Source organism: Lissotriton vulgaris, chromosome 6 (assembly GCF_964263255.1).
Source record: "Lissotriton vulgaris chromosome 6, aLisVul1.2, whole genome shotgun sequence".
NCBI lineage: Eukaryota > Metazoa > Chordata > Amphibia > Caudata > Salamandridae > Lissotriton > Lissotriton vulgaris.
In genome coordinates, this window is record NC_141694.1 from 1,309,503,101 (window position 1) to 1,309,526,772 (window position 23,672).

At 41.9% G+C, this 23,672-nt stretch overlaps 1 protein-coding gene across 2 annotated transcripts in view; it reads left to right on the forward strand.

The window, feature by feature from the left end:
• Positions 1 to 23,672, forward strand: part of HBS1L (HBS1 like translational GTPase) — a 640,556-nt gene that overhangs the window by 569,885 nt on the left and 46,999 nt on the right. For both annotated transcript variants that reach the window (XM_086927450.1, XM_086927451.1), the window contains exons 13-15: positions 1,089 to 1,179; positions 12,312 to 12,420; positions 21,406 to 21,506. In XM_086927450.1, coding sequence (XP_086783576.1) covers positions 1,089 to 1,179; positions 12,312 to 12,420; positions 21,406 to 21,506 — 301 coding nt within the window. The remainder of the gene's footprint in view (positions 1 to 1,088; positions 1,180 to 12,311; positions 12,421 to 21,405; positions 21,507 to 23,672) is intronic.

The window sequence follows — 23,672 nt, forward strand, 5'->3', positions numbered from 1 at the left end:
TCAATGCTCATTTTGTTTACTTGAACCGCTGGTTCTTTGCTGTCTTGTTTTGTGTGTTCTGTTTTTTTTTATAGAACTTTTGTTGGGATAATCAAAATGCTATAACCTTAGAGCCTTGAAAAGAATCAGTGATATCTGTGTTCTTGGAGATGGGTGAGGGCGTGGGGTTGGAATACACAGTCTGGGTGTGGCAGTCAGACAAGGCTGGCACAGGTAAGAGCTGGTGGGATGGGGCGGGGCTAGGGCTGGGGGGGGGGGGGGGAAGTCAACGTACGGTGGGATCGGGAAAATAAAATAAAACCACTTGCCTTGTGCTGTGCATCGCTGACTTCACAATGCGGCAAGCGCAATGTGAGTGGTTTTATTATTTTTTTTATTTTATTTTCCTTATTCCGTCGTAAGTCGACTCCCTTGTTATTGACTACAGTTTCTTTTCAGTTGATATTTTCTTATTTTTGGAATCCTCTCTTTCTAAATATGGCACTTTTTTAATCCCATGACATTTTGAATTATGTGTGCTGTTTCTTGCACGCTCCATCACCTTAGCATTGTCCTAGGTATCAAGCAAAATAAATAGCGCAGACCTGGTCTTTTGAGTGCATTCACAGGGCACTTTAAGATTGTACTCAGTTTTCCTACCTCTCTGTGTCTGACTCTCACAACCACCAATCACTTTTTCTTTTCCTTATGTACACACTGTTGGCACCAAATGACTACATGCTGAGGCCACCATAAGACATTAGATTGCCACCAAAGGGAATAACCATCTCAACAAACAGTCTATGAATCTAGTTATTTATTTGTGTTATATTTTAATATTCGTTACACTTTCTAAATTGTAAAACTGGTGTGTATGAAAATTTGCAGTAGGAACAGAGCTGAGGATACTTTAGTTTCTGATGCAGCAAAACGTCATGTAGAAAGGAAATTGCTTCACTCAGAGCTTGAAAGGGCAAATAGGTTTGTAGAGCACTTTTTCTGAAGTTTGATGAGTAATGAATGATGAAACAGAAATGGGGAAACCACTTTTGAATTCAGCAGATAACTCGGACACCTAACCATAGATTTTTGCTTAAACTAATTTCCAGGAATTACACTACATGACGAACCTGTTGATTGGGCCGCAGCGGGAGATCAAGTTAGTCTCACTTTGACGGGCATGGATATTATCAAAATCAAGTGAGTGTGAAATATAGCAGACTGTGCGTGTCGCCTGAAAGTAATCATTTATCATGTTATTTCAAAATAATGTCTTGTTGCTGTGGCTCTTGGAAGTCCTCCTGAACAGTGCTTGGAGCTCTGACCTTTTGGAGAAAGCCATGCTTCAAATCTTTGAATGCTACTTAGCTATATTTGTTCTCTATTCTTATGCTGATCACAGTTGCTTTAGGGTTTTCTACTGAAAATGTCATTGTTGATCCGTTAGTCTGAAAGTATTAGAAATTGGGGAGACCAGCGGGCAATGGAAAAGTGCTTTTTGACCCCCTTTATCCAGGTTTCTCATTCTCTTTCGCTGATCAATCAAGACTGAGCCCCTTAGACTGTTGTCTATCTTGTTACACAAGTCACTTGCTCTCTATTCTCATGAGACGTATTACTAATTGTTGTGGTCCATATTGGAGAAGGCTTTATTTTTTAAAGTTTTTCTTAAAGGCATGTTCGAAATCTTCAAAATGGGGGTATAATGTGTGCTACGTATCCCTATTCTCACCCTAAATAATTCTATTATAAGAACTGAAAGTGTTTCTAGAAGTTTTAACTTTTTGGATATGGAGGATGGCCTTGAGAGATTTTAGTCGCCTTGAAATGGTCAAGGGCAAGTCTTGGTTGCTTCGATAAGTCTCTTACTTCATTTTAGGCTGCTGACTTTGTATGACCAGAAGGCTAAAGCTCAATGAATCCTTTGTCAAAACAAAGGTTGCGGGTTGTTGAAAAAAACATATACTTCAAAATATTTTTTAATGGTGGAAAGTGCTACAACAAACTGCTTCCCACTAATTTCAGCCTTTTTGTCCAGATGTATGAAGTGGGCTTTAAAAAATGACTTATGTGGTAGTGGTGTCCTTGTAATACTTATTAAAAAAAAGCTGTAAAAAAGAAAGAGTGATGGACTTATGGCACTAGCCACGAATTATGGCCTCTTCAATCAGTGTAAGGAAGTTGCAAGTTTTGTTTTTGCATGTAGCTTGACATTTGCCTGGCATTCTGAGTTACGAAAAGTTGAATTCATGCAATGACCAGATCCTGAATATAACTGGGACTTCAAGATACGCCAATGCCTGGGGTTGGTAGGCTTCCATACCTAGGTACCAGTCAGTAACTGGCCCAAATACTATGGTGATTCCCCTAGGGCAAATATTTCTATTTTGTCATATTTCTAAGTCCCTTGACATGGTCACAGTTTTTGTCTATTTCTGTTCCCCACATTGAGCTCACCAACACATTTGTAGTGCCTTATTATACAGAGAAGTGTGGGAGCTCATGACGGTAGGGCAGTTGCATACAAATTCTATATTTTTCATTCACATAAATGTGAACAAAGTGTGGGTATTGTAGACATTGTTTGACCTTTGCTGGTCACTCTGTATAAATAAGGTGGTGACCTTGAGACCAGCCTCATCACCCTGGATTCTTCTTGGCTGCTAGTTTTTAAAAATATCATGGTTTTTATGATTCCCTGGATGCCAGCCAATTTCAAACCCAAGCATACAAAGTTTATTTATTCATTATCTTACTTCTATAAATGTCACTTGGCATGAGTGCACTTTTGGCCCTTGCTTGTTCCATATTGTCTGACCTAATTCAGGAGAAGTGGGGGTGGGGGGCTCACATGGCAAACCAGAGCTACTGGGCCTCATCCATAAGGGCTGACGTTGTTTGCCTCTCTGCTAATATCAGTCCAACATACACTACAACAATTTGAAAAGGAGTGTTTACTGTATTATTGTGTTTCCATCCACAATTCAGGCAGTCCAATGTTTAAGATCATATCAACAAGAATAAGATTCAACTGTCAGGAGTCTTCAGAATGCGTTCAATATCCACCTTGTATTCATTTGTTAACACATTATATTTTCTAATCAACCCAGCCAACGAGTTTCATCCCCTAGGACTTCATCTGGGTTGTGCGTTCCAAACTGGTGTGATTTCTAAATGGCATAAAGCATGACCTCCTCTTTCAGTGCCTTCATAAGGATTAAATCCCTTTTCAGGGCTATATGACATTCCAGTCGTGTGACCCAGCGTATTTAGACACTGAAATAGTAGGTAATACTTGATTCCATTTTGAGATCACACAAGTGATCAGACCGGACATCCATTTTTAAATCCCCTATTGTATGTAGTTTCTTGAATGGTCTCCAATATATATTTTTACCAGTGTCTCTTATTATGCAGTAGTAGGACTTAAATTTCGATCTTACGTTCCCGATGTGCACTGCTTTGAGACGCTCCACAACTATCCACTCAAGACTGCCTTTCTGGTGGCATTAACACCTGCCGGTAGGGTCAGTGAGTTGCTCATCCTTCAGACCTTACAATCTACCCATACAAACTGGTACTTTGGACTTGAGCATCCTTTTTACCAAAAGTGGTCATTCCCTTCCAAGTAGGCCAATCTATCACTCTGCCTACATTCTATGCTCCTCCTCACTCCTCTAAAGAAGAGGAGAGACTCCTCCAGCTTGTCTCAAAAAAAGTGTTGTCGTTCTACCATGACCACACAAAAGACTTGTAAGTAGGCAATCAACTCTTTGTGGGGTACATAGGGGGTAAGAAAGGGTAGGCGGTGTAGAAATTGATCTTCTCACTGTAGACCGCGCTCTGCTTCAAAATCTGTTATGCACTGGCCATATTGCAACCTTCTTAGGGCTTGCGAGCTCACTACCAGGACTAAGGCAGTGACCACTGTTTTAGCTCACAGAGTTCATGTCCTGGATATCTGTCTTCCTTGTACTCATTTACGAAGCACTACTGCCTGGACAGGCAGGTCTGGCATGACAGTCACTTTGCCCATTCAGTCCTACAGGACTTTATAGTCTAATCCGCATCACAACCCCGCCTTCTATTGCTTGGGTATCTATTCTAAGGTAGGGAATCTGTTGCTAGAAGTCTCTAAAAGATGAAAAAGTTACTTACCTTTGATATCACCTTACATAATAGAGACTCTATGTAGCTGCAGGTTCCTTACTGACTCTCCCATCTTCCCCACTCTGTAAATGGATTTTAGAATATAAGGTTCACCCCTTCTAGGGCCCTATCTTGGCACACCATTGATCAGTGTTCCTCGTGGCTCTGTGCTTCTGTTCCGGAAATTCACAAAGAGAAACGGACAGCGTGCTCGTGGCACCTTTATAGTTAAAATAAAAATGGTTCTGTTGGGTCGGACCAATTACTTTTGAAAAACACTCATTAAATGAGACCACAAACTCTCTGATACAAGTCCAACAATTTGAGAAATAAATTCTCAAAAGCTTTAAACCATGTAATCAAATAATTGTATTTAGAAATTCCAAACATTTGGTATCCGAATTGCAATCATTCTTAGATAACATTCAATGTTTGCAGTGACTGTCCAGTATGAAGTGACTTTCAGTGAAAAGTGCTCAGTGAATGAAGAAATATACAGTGCAATTTATGTACAGGTATATACAAATATCTTCGTTGGCCAGATAACAATTTTAAACCAAGGACTCCTAGATTTCCTATCCGGATCCTGGTATTTCTGGGCCTATGATGTTCGTCGACGTTTCGATCCTTATGCGCCCCAGTTGGTGGTCGCGACGGGTCTTTATCAAGACAGAAGGGGACAGTTTGGGTCTCAGACCGGACTATCTCAGCCTGAGCCTGATGGTGACGATACTGCCAATCAATTCTTGCGAAAAACTATTTCTAGTCAAAGCAGACGGAGGCGCTTAGTTCCTCTCGTGCAGGCGCTGACATATGTCACTTCTGCCACTGACGGATCTCACATTATTACCCAGAGCCGACCCACACCACCTGCTGGCGAGGAGGGGTGCTGCTTATTGAACAATTTCCAGATCCAGTCGAACACCAGGGGAATATTCTATGGTAAGGAATCTGCAGCTAGATAGTCTCTATCAGATAAGTTGTTACCGAAAGTAAGTAACTTGTTCTTCAAGCCCAGCACTCAACATTCACCCAGGAGAACAATAACAGATTGCCATACCTGGTTCTCATCTTTGTTAAAAGGAAGTACTTGTAATACTCACAGCAAACTCAATATTACACATTACAGGTCATAGATCTGGATCCTCCACTTTGCAGGGCAACTGTGATTGGGGCTGGTAATCGACTTTCCTCACTCTCTCCCTGGTTCGAGTTTTGTCTTGGGCATGTATCCAGTACAGGTGTAGTGTTACACCCAGTTACTCTTCTTAGTCCCAGTAGTCCTTATCTAACCACTTCCAAGTTTTGTCTGTTCGTCTGCCATAGTGTTGACCTTCAGCACATGTTGGGCTCTCTCTCGCTCTCTTCTGAGAGGAAACGCACTGGCTGGGAGTGCTCCTGCACTCACATCAAGTTTATGGATTGCAGCAGCAGAGGGTGCCTCCCAGAGCCTGCAAGCATGTAGGCTCCGGCATGGTCATAGGTTTCTGGCTGGTTGTAATCCTCCTTCGGATGCGTATGTTATGTTATTTAATCATATACCGCTCGCAGATACTCTGAGGAGTGTCCCGACGCGAGCACAAAGAGAGAAGGATACAGAGAAGTGAGGTTAAATTAGTCAAACAGGTAGGTCTTCAGTTTTTTTTTTTATGAACCAACATCCTGAATACTGCGGAGAGCCAGCGGAAGTGAGATCCAGATCGTAGCGGCTCTAACAGCAAGTGAGCTCCTCCCCATTCTTGGGAGCCGAAAACGAAGAGTATGGGCCAGGAACTGAGATGATGATCGAAGGTGCTTGGCGGGGGTGTAAAACAGGAACCTCTTCTGGAGTTGAGAAGGACCAAGGGCATACGGAGCACGATGGGCCAGAGTCAATGCTTTAAACTTGACTCGATTGGCCACCGGCAGCCAATGTAGTTGACGTAGATACTGCCGAACACTGCTTCTCATTGGGATGTTAAAGACAAGTCTAGCAGCAGCATTCTGGACAGTCTGCAGTTTCCGAAGAAGATAGTCCGGCAAGCCGGAATACAGAGCATTCGCAGAGTCGAGAGAGTATCAAGGCCCAAACCACTGTTTCCTTAGCTGCTCTAGGGAGAAACGGGAGACATTTCTTGAGGGTTTTAAGTAGCCCGAAAAAGGTCCCCATCAACTTCTTTATCTGGATGGAGAAGGATACATTTTCCTCAAATCAGACTCCCAGATTTTTTGCGGGTTGCCCCGAGGAGGCGACACTGGAAACTCTGCTGGCCTTAGAGATTCTCGAAACTGAGGGGAGGGTGGGTCCCGTACAGGAGAATTTCTGGCTTCTCCTCATTGCATTTATGCTGTGCTGAGGAGAGCCATTGAAAAATTGCTACCAAACAGTTTTATGCCAAGGACGTAGGGCACTTAGATTTTCCCTAAGTAAACACCAACTGGGTATCATCTGCATATGCTATAATTTGGGTATGGGTGATGGCTGTGAGGGCAAGGTTCATTTGGCTGCCTCAAGGTAGTCTTCTTCTGACTCTCATTCCTGGGTTAGCAGCACAGTCTGTTCCAGTGCATTTCAAAGTCATTGACCAGTCCGCTCAAGCAGAGCTTCACAATGTTCAGCTGTGAAGTCAGCTCAAACTCAGATTCCCAATCTCACAGCATCACAGTCTGTGTGGGCACAACCTTGTGGCAGTGGCACAGTCTGCTCAGGCACAACTTCACAAGTTGTTGCGTTGCAAGACATAGAGATTGTTTTCGGTATCTGGAGCATGCAGATCTTCTCCTCTCTCGCCTTCCAGTGTGGATAGAAGCTCAGGCTCTTGAGTTAGCTGCTCCTTCCTTGGCCTGCAAAGTCGCACCTCCTGCAAGGTTTGCAACTCTTTCTGTCTCTCAGCAGGAAGTTTGGCTGCAGAAGCTTCAGGACAAGGGGACCGCGTCTTCCTTTTAAGTCAGACTCTGGTGATATCTTCTCATATGTAGGAGTCCGGCTGTCAGGCAGACTCAAGCTCTGATTGCACATCAGCTCTCTGAGTACTCTCTGGAGCACTCCCTTCATTGACTACAGAGAATTTGGGACTGGAACAACAAGTGGTCAGTGGCTCCCACTTTTTTACAGTCACGAAGACGGAATGTAGATTCTCTGTCTGTACTTATAGAATCGTTTTGAGTCAGTTCCTGTTTCATCTGGCCTCTCCGAACTGTTCGCCACACGCAATCTTTGTGCAGAATGGTACTCTTCACAGCAGGAGCAGTCTCCAGAAGTACACACAACAGAGACACAATGTGGTGTGAGCTTTCTGCACCTGGAATTAAAAAGCTACACTGAACAGTAACCAGGAAATGAAGAAAAGGCTTGTCACACATAAACGGACCCTTCACTTTCTGAACAACTGTGATTGCAATGCCACTCTTCACCTCAGGGGGACTAATTAGCAGCCCTTCTTGGCAAAAAAAATCTAGTTCAATTGCTAAAGGTTCTCTGTCTCTTTCCCCACTTTATTTTCTAGGTCTCCTCTCTCCAACTTCATCAACGGCAGCAAACACTTGCACTGTCTTGGAAAGACACCTGGCCTCCATCTTTGTACATGAAATGGCCGGGACTTCCGAAATTAAACCGGCGGGCCTCCTTTACTCTGATTCCCTCCTATACACAATGTATGTACCACACAGGTCACACACGCACAACATACACTTGGGACGTTAACACTAGTATCTGCGAAACCTTTACATGAATGGGTCAGTAAGCCATCCTCTCCAATGACACAGATAAAGTCTGGTCACAACTAAACAAGGTATGCTGCCAGCATCGCTTTGCATGCTAAACCTGTGATAGTGATGGCAGTCTACTGTTGGTCTAATGAGGGCATGCTTGGTGCATCCCTCCCGGTAACAGGACAGGTCAAGGACCTCACTCATGTAAAGAGGTATTCCTAGGTCTTTGTGCAAATACTAGGTAAGTATGAGACTACGGCTACAATCGAAAGCCACAATACCAGATACTCAGTTGGACACTCAGGGCAGTGTCGCAAAACTGTGCCCCACACAAGGAACATTCCCATCCCAACATGAATGATATACCCACCCACAGGCTTATGGTTCTGGGTTTTGGTTTTTTTGGGGGGGACATGTAGGTATGCAGGATGGTAGGACTTTTGCTATTGACCCCAAATATTTTGTTTTGGTTGACAAATGTGAGGAAATCATTTGTTAACCATAATTTGATGTCTGCACAACATTATGGATATTTAAAACCGGTGGGGACCAAATAAGCCACAACTCCTTGGATTATCAAGGTATCTAGTTTTCAGTATTGTCTGGGTTTGGGTGGATTCCCTGGCACAAATACTGCAGAGCCCCACCCCCCATACCCCCCCCCCCGCCCAATGTGAATATGGGCTTCTTCAAATAACATTTGCCATAGTCATGTTGTTGGCCAATCACAATCCTTTGTTAGACTTACCCATATGTGAAGTATCATTTTTCTCACGAACAATGTGGTAACACAAGATGGTAGACAGTTTGTTATTTTTTGGTTTTCTCAGAACCCTTTGCTATTCAGTTGTGAGTTTCCAAAATCATTTCTTTAAAGACATTCTCTCACATTTCTGAGTTGTACGAATGTCCCGTCTTTAATTGTATAACCTGATTCGTGGGTACAATAAAAAAAAAGCAAAGCTATCCATAACCCAATTTCTACTCGCATTATTTTTTCATTGCCATGTGAAGCATGCACAGTACACAGTGAAAAAATAATTGTAAGGAACAGATCAATTGTTGGTCATCACAGGTGTTTGGTCAAACTACAAAGGCGAGTTTTTAGACATGTATAGCTTTCTGGGTTCACACCTACTTGACCCAAAAACTGCAAGTAGGTCGAAAATCAAAACATTTCCTTGGTTGTAATGTTCCAGAATACTGGGAAACGTGTGTTTTTATTGTATTCAAACATGTATTAGTGTCATTCCTTGGACGAAACTCACATCCTTTGTAGCAGTTTTGAAGTACCAAATATTGGCGATTTTCTCAGACCACTCCAGGGTAAATTGCAGACCCTGGATATCTTTACAGTTTTCTCCGCATGTGGGAAAATAATGCAGATTTGGCCTCGATCATTTGTAGGGTGTTACAAAAAAAATACACACAAACTACCCTAAAGATGTAAAAGGAAATTGTGCCTGATATTTGGGGTCCCTTAGCACTTATATGGCAAAAAAACTCAGGAGTCAGTCACCTAGGTATGCAGAGGAGTGATATTCAAATTTGATACTACTTACAGTCCCTATCTCGCAGCCATTGGTACTTGTAGGAACTTTTTCAAACGTGGTTGTCAAGTTATTTTATGGACTTAATTTGTAGCTTAGGTTTGAAGCTCACAACCCCCGCCTGTTTTTTCCCTCTGAGGGTGGGCTTTGCAAGCCTGTCAAACTCGCTATCGCCGGTGTTGTGAAACTGGAATGTTGGCCTTCTAGAGGCAATCCAGTGAAAATATTTGCTTACTAAGTAATCAATGAGATAACATCGACCTAAAAAAACAATTTTACAAAACCTATGCACAACCAACAATGTTGGAGGCTCAGTAAAATAGTCTACAATATATTTTGCATTACAAATCCAGTTAGAAAAGTAGAGTAAAAAAAAATACAGACTGCGCTTCTAAGTTCTGGGTGCTTCTTCGCTCAAGTCTTCACTCCCCGTTTGCGTCAGTGAGTAATTGATTTCTAAAATCTAAGGTGACAGTGGAGGAGCAAGTAGAGAAGTCGTGCAGCAGTGGATGAGGAGGAGAAGTTTTAGTTATTAGTGGCGGAGATTGGTTCGCAGGGAATATGGTTAAGTTTGAGGTGCGTCTCCTCGTTCAAATTGCTAAGGAGCAAAGAGGATAGTACCACACACAACCTAAATGATTGCTCAATGACAAAATGGAAGTATTGTCAGATTATGGCATTATTGTGGGAAAGGAAAATGCGGTCTTGCAAAAAGTAATATTCAGTTTCTTCATCGATCTGTAAATCTTATCTAAATCCTTCCTAATTATCCTGCTGATTATGCTTAAACCCTCTATAAACTTAGGCCCAGATGTAATGAAAGTTTGGGCAGCATGCAAAATATCTGCGCCGTGATGCTTGCACTGAAAAAAGCTGAACTGTGCCAGATCTACAAAGACATGATGCAGTTCTGTTCTGTTCTGTTCTCTCCATGCAGGGGAAAACTTGCACCATAGTGCAAGGTTGTCTGCGTTGTGGTCAGGATAGTTTTTTTTTTTTTAAAAAGGTGTACCTTCTGCTCAAAAATATCCTTGGAGGCATTTTCCTCTTTCTGTGCGTGCTGCAGAATACAGCGCACGTGGAAATAACCAGGAGAGAGAGTCACCAGCCTCAGGCATGCACAAGATGTTGGTGCAAACTCGTGTCTAAAACCCTTTGAAATATGGATTTGCAGCCAAATGGGTGCATGCGTGGCAACACTCATGGAGCGTCTTGCTGATGCAAATGAATGGAATTAATCAACACATATAGCCATGTGCATTGCTTTGCAAATAAACCTTGATTTTTCTTTGGGCCTGCATCAAAGAAGTGAAATAAATCCGACACATAATATTTATAAATCTGGGCACACATTTTCAGAGGGGTCTTGATCTAGGTGAAGCGCTTAAAGTTATTTTTTCTCCTCAGGATCCTTGTCCATAAGAACTGTGGAGCACATTGTCCAGGAGCAGCTGTGGACATTACCCCCGAGGACTTTCTTATATAAGGCCTAAGTTGTTCTTGGAGTTGTTTCTTGAATTTTGTGATGTCAGTTGCACTTGGACATGTGTCCTCCAAGATGCACAAACATTTTGAAGAGTATGGTAACATAAATAGATTTCAAAAAGGCTGTTAAAGTGAATGTGACTGCCGCACGGACATCACGTGAAAGACTCCGCCAGCATACCTTGATAACTTGTTAAATATCTTTTGTGACCAACATTGCCCCAGATGGGCTACAGGCCTCAGTTGGACTTGAGATTCAGAAACTCTAGGCACAGAATTGTGCATTTACAAATGCAGCGTTATGGAACTCGCTTCTGGCCTTAAGGGCCTAACCTGCCTCTCAGGAAGTCATTAAAATATAATTTCCTCCAATAGCATCACAGTTGTGTCTAATGACACATCATGTTTGTTACTTTTTGAATTGTTACTCTGACTTGCCACTCACTTGTATTATGCTGAATGTTGTTTCTAAAGTGGAGTAATGTCCATTATGTGGAAGCTCACAAGAAAACCTAACAAGCATTGCCAATATGCCAGTTGGTCAGGCTTTAAAGGAATTTTGTACGGTAATGTGAAGCATTACAAGTAGATAGTATGGGAATGAATATGTATTTGTGTGGAAGCAAAGAACTGTAGAATAACATTGGTGTAGCTAAAAGGTCAGGTGACCGTTGCCAGAACAAAAAATCCCCGTAGGTTAATGACTGCCCTGCTTCCATTTGTGCTGCTGCCAGAGAAAGACAAACACAATACATTTTAGAGCAGTACAATGTTGTGTGCACTCCTGAAGGTTCAAGCTCAGCCAACTGGGTAAATAAACAATGATCACAGCTGCGTGGAGGGCAAGCACTCCTTTTGTGGATGCACACTCAAAACATGTACTTCTGGATCCCACAATGTGGGCGGAGCCAAAGTCCCTCTCTAATGATGCTCATATAATTGTCTGGCGACAGCTATGCTATAATTCCAGACAATAAAAATGGATTTCTCCTCATGTTTGTCTGCATGTGATGTTGATAGGAATGTTATATAAGCAGCTCCAATTTTTTTTCTCAGCACGAAGTTTTCTTTTGTAACATATATTTTTCATGGTCCCATATTAAACCAAAGCCATACGTAGATGCTCCTATGTTGCAGTAGACACTGAACTGCCAGCAGAATAATAGAATCCTCGTGAAACACCACCACTGACCTCTTCTGGGTGCTTCCTAATCACACTGCATCAAGTGACCAAGTTGGACCTGAGCTCTCGACCTATGAGCACCAATGCTTTTAATCACTACACTGTTTTTTCCTGAAATAATGTTCATACGTTAATCGTGTCGATTTGGGTGTCTACACAAGCAATTTGCCTCAATATTTGATACACTGTATTGGAAGATACTGAGGTTTAGCGTTCTGCTTGTTTGCAACCTTCCTTTCATTTCCGAGTTCTTTACTGTTATATTTTTCTTTTAGTGTCGGTTGTGTGTTTTGTGGTACAAAGGACCCCATCAGAGCCTGCACTCGTTTCCGGGCACGGGTACTTATCTTCAATTTCGATATCCCCATCACTCAAGGTTTTCCTGTAAGTTATCTTTGTCTTTAATACACAGTTGTCTTGTAAACGGAGCCTGACTTGTTCATAAATGAATTTAGATGTCTGCATTAGATGGATGGGCAAGATATTTTAAAATGTCCATTCTCACAGTAGAGACACATGAAATAAGCATTTCAATCCAATTGTTTGGGTTGAGGCTGGAGTTGGGATGACACACATTAAAAAAAAAAACCTCAGGAGGCCGCTGAAGGAACTTAAAGTATATTTCCAAATAGTCCTGTGCATGTGGGAGGGAAGCTTGCACCTCCACTTCACATGCTATCCTTAGCTTATGTTTTTGCCGTTTGTGGAGAAACTGCTGGTTACATTGTTGAAGATTTTTTTCACTACTACTATTTGGGTTCTGTGCCTTTTTTGTTGGGAGAGTTGTGCGCTGTCTTTTGTTATGTATGTGAAATTAGCTTGCTAATAAAGAACTCAACTGTTTGTGTTTTTTAACGACCCTTAGTTGTCTTCTTAGGATGCAGGAACGTAGGGCTTGATTTATACATGGCCCGCAATAGTTGGCATCCATTCATTCGTACATCTTCTGTGAGCTAATCCATCTCTGATTGTTGTTTTATCATGTATATGTTTAAGTGCTTAGTCATTTTGAGCTGTTCGAACTAGTTTCATGTTGAGATTTTGTATCTGTGCATGCCCAATGGCCTGTGCTTAGTTACAGATCTTGGCGCTGACTAGACTTGGCTAGAAATGTACTACAAATGCATGTAAGTGTAAGAATATTATACAGTGTATTTGTTTATCTAGATATGACTACAAAAAACTCGGATATGTTTCGGACTAAAATGCACAAATCAACTGAATTTCACCAGATATTCTCAGCAATGCACACAGCACACACCCAGCCCAACATGTAGCTCTCTTGATAGCTGTGTTTTTTCTGAGTTAATAGCATAGTGCCCTTTTTAGCATGGTGCCTTTCATGTATTTTTATGGCACACGCATGTCCAACCTCTGCTGTACGCAGCCTTAACTCTGCGACCAACTAAGCGGGGTGCAGCAGGGGGTTGAAAATTAAGTACATTAAAACTCCACGTTTTCTCAAGAACATTGGCGCAGTACGAAGACTGTACAAACCTTACCCAAAAAGTACTTCCACTTTGTGGTGTTCTTGGCAAATTTAATGCAGATCCATCAACCAGGCCCCTGGAAAAGGAGGGGGGGAGGGGCAAAAGTGACATACCCCTTTTGAACGCCCATACGATTATTTGCTGTTTGATCAAACACAACTGCTAAATGGAATTAGTCCACATATGTCATGTAAATATCACTTTACTCAAGGAAGTGCCTTTGCACGATTTGGCACCAATCCATTCAATAGTTTTTTTTTAAGTACATGTTTAATAAGTGTCCCAGTCTTAGCATGAAGGTTACATTTTAGAGATATCTGGACCGTTAAGCCATAGATCTCGTGTGCATTTGAAAATCCAAATAAAAGAATAAAAGTACATCCTAGGACTAGGGAACCTTTTTCCCCTGTCATTCCTTGCCGATAGGAGCCACCATTACCCAACATGCTACACTAAGCACCTTAATGAGAAGAAAAAGAGGGAAGCGGCTTAAAGGAAATCAGGTTTATGACTTCACAATGTTTATCCCAATAAGTAACAACACCTAAAGGCACAATGTAATCAAAATAACTACATACTTAAACAAGTAAATAATACTACATTTATAGTTTTCTGTTTCATAGTGACTATGGCAATATGATGTGTGATCCCATCTGTAAAATTATTTACAACACTTGTAATTGCTTCTGTAACATCAAGAGTGAGGTTAAGAGTATTGCGTGTGGTTAGCTAGTTATGGTTTACATGTCTGTTGCATATGTTATGGAATGTTTCTCCAAGCCTAACTTGCGAATTATAGTATTTTCTCAGTTTTAATTTGCAGTCATAACTCCCCTTTAACTGTGGTTTGTTCAGTGAATTTCTAAACATGTTAATGAATTATGACCTAACCTAACAATAACTTCACTTTAACCTATGTTTTTTTTCAATGACTATATGTGTATGCAAGCCACATGTTGCCCGTACATCACATGCATCTAGGGTTCCAAGTATTTGTGATACACTAATATATTGATGGAAAGCTTCAGTTTTTGGTCTTAAATGCAGCTTTCCATCCAGGAACGGAAGAGGTCTGTAATTTTCTGCATTTATTAGTCCTCTCAAGCAGACACTTGACTGTGTGAGCACTAACCAAACAACACAAATGTAAATTGATACTTGTATAGCGCACTACTCACCCGCGAGGGTCTCAAGGCGCTTGTACTAATACCGCTGTGGAACCCATCCTGGCTTTCCCTGTGAGGCGTCCACTCCTGGGCACCCCCAAGGTGGAGGCCAGGCATCCTTTACGTTGTGGGGGCCGTTGTGGAGATTAAGCAAGCTATTGCCCAGAGTTGCAGAGTGGGACTCCATGATTGGAATAGGCACTGAGGCGAGAATTATCAGGTCCGTGGAATTTTTGAGCCCAAGACCCGCCGAGGCGGGGAATTGAACCCTGGTCCCGGGCTAGACCTCTGCATCAGGGTCTGCCGCTCTAACCATTGAGCCACACTTCTCCACAAATACATATTTTCACACACACAAATGTGAAAAGAACTTTCAAACGTAAGTTTACCTATTTTAATATTGCATGTTTTTTTTCCAGATGCTATGGGGTAGTTCAACTTTAAGTGATATAAAATGGCATTTTCTAACAAAGTGGAGGCGTAGTTGGGTCTTACAAGGCCTTCTGGCCGCCAAACAGAGGCCGGTCTCCTTATTTGTATATGTATTTTGGGGGTGAGGAGAGGTTTGTGGCCCAAGAGGCATGGTTCGCAAACTCGTAGACACTGGTGGACGAACCTCTGGGCCTGGCTGCAGTCTGCGAACCCTGCCTCATAGCCAGCTACTGCAGCGAAAAGTGCACATTTTAGTTAAAAAAAACATTTTATTCTTCTTGGTGGGGGGTCTCTTTGGGCCCCTCCCTCCTGATCCAAGTTGGGCGGGAATGCCACACCTGTCTCTATATGGCTCCTTTATTTGTTTTCGCGATCTGGGTCTCAACCCTGGCGCTTGTAATGGCAGGCGCAACAGATTGTATTTCTTGTGGTCAACCAATCAGAGACTTTGGGTCTGCTTACCAAATCTGATCAATCTTTTTTGGAAAGCGTCGTGAAGATTTATCAAACGGCACCAAACTTATTAAAAAACAAAAATGCCTTTTAAGTGATTACTCTGACCTACCCATACCTACACTGTTACTATCACAGATTATGTAATATATTATAGGTTATATATCCATGTTTTAAAGCAGATTGAAATCTAAATAAAACAGGAGTTGCTCATGTATTGACGGTCTGAAGAACATTAAACTATTCACGTACATTTGACACTCAAGTTCCTCTGTCACATGCAACCAGATTTATCCATGGCCAGTTAGTTTCAGGTCTGTCCTTATGCTGGATTCATCCAAATACGAGAAGCTTGTGAGTAAATGAGTTCTTAGTAATAGACATTCCAACAACTGCTCTGTGAATTGTGGACAATTGTCTCAAAAAAAAATGTTGCCATCGACTTAGATTTATAGTCAAAGCTACACATTTTAGCAGTTCAATAATGTCTTTCGAAGTTAGTGATATTTTTACCTCACAAGTAAATTACAAGTATAACATTAATTAAAACTTAGGTTGCTTTGTAATTGTATGAAAAGGAGATCTGCTTTAGAGTGTAAGTCCTGTGTTAAATTATGTAGAAATTACTTTGTGCATGTGTCTGATTCTGTTCAGGAAGGGACGTGGGGCAAATGGACTGGTGGAATTCAACTGTGGTAGCTGAGGTAGTTTGCCTTTGTTGTTCCACGGCCCTTCTTACTGTGGCTCTGTAGCTGGGTCAAATACAACTCCTTCAGCACTCGACTCTGTGACATCCATGACTAGCAGTCACAGCTTCCCAGGGCGGTAATATTGGGGTGCTCGAGCTCAGAGCTCAACTAGTCACACAGCACAATAAATGAATGTCAAGCCCAGTGCTTCTCATTTTGGAAAAAACGGAATGCACCCTGGAAAGAAATACTTAGCACTGTTACAAACTAATGAAATGTAGTGTCCTTGTGTGATATCAGGTCTGTTGTGTTGCTATCTTCACCAGAGCCTTGCTGTTGATCTAGGCTTGGTTCCTTCATTTCTGCCCCCCCCTTCCATCCCCTGGGTCCTGGTGGTCCCGCACTCTTTGGTGTAAGAAGTATTAGTGTGATTAAGTCTGATAGTTATCACTCCTGAATTTGATGTGCAATGTCTTTACTGCTTTTAGTATCACCACAGATGGTGGATCAGTGCTCGTAGAATGAGTGCAGCTGCCCAGCTTTATCTGTCCTGAGCACACCCCTTTTTTCAGCTATGAGGCGTGCCATCTAGTAGCTTAGTCCTTCACCCTACAACATCTGCTGGGCCTGCACTCTGGTACTGTGCGGACAGTCCTAGGTAGTTGCAGTCCCAAATTGAACCTCTAAAGGACTTTGCAGTGGTCGGCAACCTTGGTTGTATGTACAGCCTCTTCTGGCTGTACACGGCTTAGGTAAATGTAGCCTTCAAGGGCAGGCTGATACCACCAAACACAGGCAAGCTTCTTCTGGACAGATGCTGCCACACACAAGCTGGTGACTTCCGACACATAATCGCAGCCCAACTGGATAGCAGCAATCCCGAGTTTCTTGCTAGGAACCAACGTAAAGAGACTGCAGGCCTACAGATGCCAGGGTACACAGATCCCTCTTGTCAGTTCTGGTCTTCTCTTTAGAGACGCTGCATCTTGCTCCTACTGCAGAGACACTCCTCTTGCAGGTTTTACAGGCTCCCTTTATCTCTCACCAGACTGACTTCTAGGTTGTTTAGGACAGGTAATCTGATCTTCCTACAAGAGATCCTGTCTCATGTGATGCCCCCCACTTCTGGGAAACTGGGTGTGAGGCAGACTCTAGCTCTGGTTGCTCAGTTGTACGTTGAGTGCTCTGTTGGTCACACCCTTCCTTGGCCAACGAGGATTTTAAACTGAAACATCAGGTTCTACTTTATACACCAACTTCAGACATAAGATGTGTATCCACTCTTTGCAGCTTCAGACCCGGTTTTTGGTAGCTTTTCTTTGAGGCTAGCGTATCTCAAATGGATTCCACAGGCCTGAATTTTTGGGGCTCACTCATACATACACCATGCATGTGCCACGTAGGCTACGCACACGTACAAACACAACATTCATGCAGGATGACAGCAATAGAAACTGGGAAGCACATAGAATATGAACATTACACAAGTGGGCCAGTAGGCCTCTACTCCTGTTTTATCTGTAAGATTGATTGTTTCACAACTATGGATTCACAAAACACTATACTGTGACACCACCGTTTTGTCTTCTAAACCCAAGACCAAGTCAGTAGTTCCCCTGTCTGTCAACGAGGGCACGTTTGGTCTGCCCTCTAGGTCCAGGGACAGGCCTAGGCAGCTGCGTACATGCTAGATCAGCGTGGTGCGATGTCCAAATAAATAAGAAAACAGAATACTAGATTCACAAGGTCAACCACTCAGGGCAGGAGAACACAACTGTACATCATTCAGGGTACAGCCCTGTCCCAACATCTTGTAAACATTATTTGTAAATAAATCCAACTGCTAATTTGTATAATTTATTTTGCCATTCTAGAAAATCATTACTTTGAAAAGGAAGCAAATGTATTATAACAAATACGACACAAGTGCTCTGGTACTCCGATACAAAAACTTAAAACCATTAATTCCAGAACCCGCTTACTAAGATGTTAGAAAGCCAATCCAATCAATGAAAAGTATGTTTAATTTTAAGGATAGGAACACTTCATCATAAAGTGTACTAAAGCTCTCAACAGCTAGATATACACCATTGGATTCCATCGAGAAGAGCTACTGGAAGGCCAATACATTCTGGTCAGACGAACAAGGGAATGCCATTCATATGACAAAACCCCTATTTTGCTTTCCAAATGTATCTAGTAGCTCTATGGGGAAAATGTGTCCCACCCTCATTATAGTCTTGTGCCCAAAAATGAGATAGTGACCAACTAGTCAGCATCACCTGGTTGCAATTTAAAATTTTAAAAATGTACTGGTTGAAAGTCTTCTGCCTAGATATTGTAGTTCATATTTATAATCGTGTACTAAAGATTTGCTTCTAATGTGGATATTTGGGTGCATTCTCATTTTTCGCCTCCCATTATATTTATCAACATTTTTCATGAATCCTCTCTTTAGTTGTCAGTGCCCATTAATACACAGGGGTCATACAATTTTCCAAACCTAGTGTAGCTCTAGAGTCCCATCTTTCCCTTGTTATAAATGTTAAAAACCAAACTTTTAAAGTCTTAGCGTCCACATTAACAGGTGGCAGCCGTATCTCCAATCGAAGGGTTTCTGCACTTTTCAGAGACCTATAGCACAGCAGGTGCTGTCGATCCTCATCGTAGAATGAGTGCTATCTTTTGCTCTGAGGCTTCAAGTAAAGGTCTCAGACATCCCTCCATAATTATTATTGAATTAGACAAGTCCAGCCTTTACAGCGAGAGCATTACAGTTCTAGCTACCCATAAATCCAACCCCTAGATGTGTGTATCTCTTTGTCCTCGTTAGTTTAGTGCACCAGCCAACAGTTCTAGTTCACGTTCCAAGTCCTAAAGCTCATTAGTTGTTTTTTATCACTGTTAATGCTAAGTCTTAGGGCAAAGGGTAAGGCTCGGCACCCTGCTGCTTCTGTAGGCCAGTCAGGGTGCAGTCTAGGATAAGTAGATGCTCCGCATATAAAAGTTCATTAATGTGCTGGTCGCTTGCTTATAGAGGAACTCCTAAGTTCCCCCCTCCCCCCATCTTCTAGGCAGGGATCCTGGGCCGATATCACCACTACTGAGCACATAGCAGTAGGGAAAAGGCACAGGCCTCCTTTCCTTCATTGGACATATTTATCGTATTAGAAAGCGGTCTTGTTTCTCCTATTTGGTTTCTTGGTCTAAGTCTCTGCAAGGAATACTTAATGAGTCCCAGGAGTCAATTAGAGATACCCAAGCCTTCCATCTTGCTCAGTAAACAGGGACACTATTCTGTATCCAAAGCCTGCGTGAAATCAGTCAAGTATAAATTGCCATCTCTTGTGGATTTCTATGTTATATAGAATAAAGAGAAGATGGGAATATTTGTGCCACACAAAAATACTCACACAGGTGGCAAACTTACTGCCTTAACAGTCTCCTGTCCTTCTCTGCTAAGATAAGAGGAACACTTATTTTTTAAGAGAAGTAGCACCCTTGAAATATCAGTCGTTGGCTGGTTTTTGTGACATATAATACTTTACTAACATTGGGGAGTAAAGCTGACCTTCGGTCTGTGTTAAAAAAAAAAAACATTTTCAGAAAAGGGTTTATTTGAATTCAGTGATGACTGCACATTCACAGCTGAAATGCGTAATACTATGCCACGGTTGTCTTACTACTTCTGCATCACTAGTAAAAGGTTTACCATTCCTAGTTCCATGAAAGAGTACATTAGCTACTTGCTGTTACACTCTGTAGCCCTCAGAATGAGGCATCTGGATTTCTGAAGGCCATTTTAGTTCGGGTTGTATTTACGTTATATTGGCAAATGTATTATTCTTTTTATGCCAGAGGTATACTCCTTCTCAGGCACTAATGAGTTTCTGTACCCCAGAGATCCCTGAACTTGTAGATGCTACATGTCCATGCATTCTCAGGCTCTGGAGGCCACGGCCCTCTGTGGCACTGGGGGCTGCAACCCTCTCTGGCACTAGAGAAGAATGTACTGAAAGCCAACATTCACCGTTCCCATACAGACAATATATACGGCTTAACAATTGATCAATAGAGATGGTTGTTATTACAAGCACTCTTAAAAAGAAGAGCGTATCCCAGAAAACCAGAAAGGACTGGGTAAACAAACTGTAACTAGACAAGGTTCCTTTCTGTGTTATTATGCTTTTAGGGTTGTGACCTATTGGTTTTACTCACAGGTTTTAAATTCCTTGTGTACAGATATGCAATATAGGCATTTATTATCACACAACTCAAAAAGTGAATTATTTCTCTCAACCATTTATTTTTATAAAGTTAAAACAATCATATAAAATTCATCACAAAGCTTTTACTTTCCAACATATAATTTATCGCGCATGCCCTAATCTAATACAAAGCACAATCCTAATCTTTTTATTGCTCAAAAAATAAATTAAAACATTTCCATCGCACATTAAAACATTTGAAATAGTGAATATATGCTATTGCGGGTAGGGTTGAATAGGAAGTGTTGGAGCTAGAATTGATTTCTCATCCCCTGGAAAACTACACTAGGCAAGGGGATGAGGAGCGATATGTTGTATTAGACACATTATCCCAACAGCAATGCATATTTTTGTGGCTAAATATATCGACCTCTTGGTGTATTTTTTTCCCGCAAAATGTTTCTGTGGTGTATGAAAACATGATATTCTAGTTAGCAAGGCCAGGAAAGTGCATGGTGGTCATTTGCTTTAATCTAATATGAAGCGGGTTGTAATACCAAGTTTAGTGTGTCACAATGTCATTGAGTTGCCTTTCATGGCTCATTGTCTTTAAATAGCTAGACGAAGGCATCAAGTTGTGTTTGGAAATTTGCAGCATTCATTCTGTTGCTCAACGATGTGCTTAATATCGAGGACACTGTCCATAAACACCTGCTGCTAGAGCTTGTGAAAACACTCCTAATGTGTTGTGTATGTCATCTCAACTTTCTTTAGACTATAATTACTAGCTGCATCTTCAACAGATATCAGCAGTCTACGTTGCTTGTTAACTAAGAATTCTCCTCCTTGGTTTAGGTGCTGTTCTAGTTTACTTGTTTCACACAGTTGCAATATCTCATTCGGTGTTTTCGGTCATTGTCTTTCTTTACAGGTGCTTTTGCACTATCAGACTATAAGCGAACCTGCCACAATAAGAAAGTTAGTAAGTGTCCTACACAAGAGTACGGGCGAGGTCGTAAAGAAAAAGCCTAGGTAAGTATTTCATTCAGTACAGCTCCCAACTTGAAATGACATTGTTACAATAATTACATTATAGTGTGTTCTTGACTTTATGTATGCCTAAATGGTGCGTCAGCATATGCTTGATGGGCTTTCTATAGAAATAGATTTCAGAAACACAGTAAGCTTAACAATGTAATTAAAGGCCTGGTCTGGTGGCTCAGTGGACTAATGCATCCACTGCAGGGGCCTGTGTTCGAACTCATGGTCACAGGTTCAAATCCCGGCGGGCCTTTCATACATCTGAGTTCGATAAAAAGAGTACCATTGAGTTGGGTAACAATAAACATCAGTTATTCAGCACCAAGAGACCTATGGGTGAACGTGCGCTTTCCAAATACACATGTTATATGTTTTTATTTCTCTATTTATTATAGTTACTAAGTGAGTATTTAGCCAAATGTGTCCTGGTGCTGATTGGTAAACTCATGAGTAATATGATTTGTTGTGTGAACAGCCTTGATTTAAGTTGTTTTCTAAAGCTCTGCTAATTGGTTTTTCTTCTCAAGGGAAGAGAGTTCCATATAGTGTCAACTTAACAAGCGACAGATCTACTTTCTTGTGACTTTCTTTTCTTATATTTTATGAACCTGAAGCTGATGAGTAGATGAAGAACATATTGATCCTCCTGGAGAAATACCAATATAAAACCCGCTTAATTAACTCAGGCCCACAGTCTTGCATCAATCTGAAAGCGATACACAAGTGTTTGAAGAAAGTGCTTTTATCTATAGGTAGCCAATGTAAAGCTTGTAGATGTCCAGAAATATGGCCCTTTTGTGCTAAACACAAAAGAAGACGAGCTGCACAAATTTACTGTAGCTGGAGGTGCTGCAATGCAGAGGATGGGAGGCCAATATGTAATACATCGGAATAGTAAAGTTGAGCTCCCACTACTGCTTGAATAGTATATAGGTCTAGGACTGTAGGTAAGAATTTTCCATACAATCTTCGGGTCGTAAAAACAAAGAGTCAACCTTGCTAATATTGGAGAGAAAAGACAGGTTCATGGGAACATGACCCTGAGATTTTGAATGACCCAGACTGGCGTTGGACACTGGCCAAGAACCTCAGGCTACCAGTTTGTAGTCCAGTAAGAGGGAGACACCCCCATATGGTCAAAACCTCAGTTGTGTCAGAATTTAATATTGGGCAATTCATTGCCGTCCACTCAGCCACTGGCTTTTAACTTGTAGAAAGTTGTCCCGCGCCACATTATGTCCATCCAGTCTGAGAATGATTTGGTTTCCACATAGCATATACAGCAGCTGAGGCTCCTCCGCTCTAGCTGAGAAGCGTCGCTTCCCCCTGCCAGCCTCACAACTTGAAAAGTAAAACTATAATAAAATCGGTTTATTATCTTTATATTTTTCAAGTTCCAAGGGCCGGGCAGAGTTTTGGGGGCGGGCCATTGCGATGACAGGTTGCAGGAGGAGTAGTGCGCACTGCTATCATTGCAGCGTTGTAATTGGCTCCGGGGATCCTGAGTGCCTGGTTGCTTCCTGCAGGTTCTTCTTTACTGGAGTAAGGAAGCGTATAGAAGCGGAGGAGAGATGCAGCCAATTAAAATATATTTTCAATCCCCCCACCCCCGTCCGTCTGTTGTTCGTGCCCACCCCATTCCATACTAGCTGCCACTGGATGGGTAGTAAATAACCTTTAGTGAACCTGCAAATTTCCTCACCAGCAGCCGATTGAATTATGAGGTGAGGTTTTGTGGGTTTTGGTAAGCCAGTCCCAATTTGGTTCTGTGTGTAATATACACCATCATTCAGTCAGTCATTGTCAGTCTCGTTGCCTCTAGCAACATGGAAAACAAGCATTTACAATGCAATTGTTTCGCCTTTGGAAAAGTTCGAGCTATTGGCATTGCTCATGCAAACTACATTCGAGGTTTATTGTATAGCATCTCGCCCACCCGAAGAGAGCTCATTTAACCAGGCATAGGGCTGATCCCGCGAGCCTTGAGACTTTTACACAGGTCCGTATTGTGTCATCCAGCAGGTCAGGTTCCAGTTTAACTGAGACAGCTTGTGGACCACTTTGTCTGGGAACCACAGGAAGACAATACTATGTTTTAAGCAACAATGCACTGTGCAGTCTTACTCCAGAAAAGAGGGTCAACCTGATGTGGGGGCT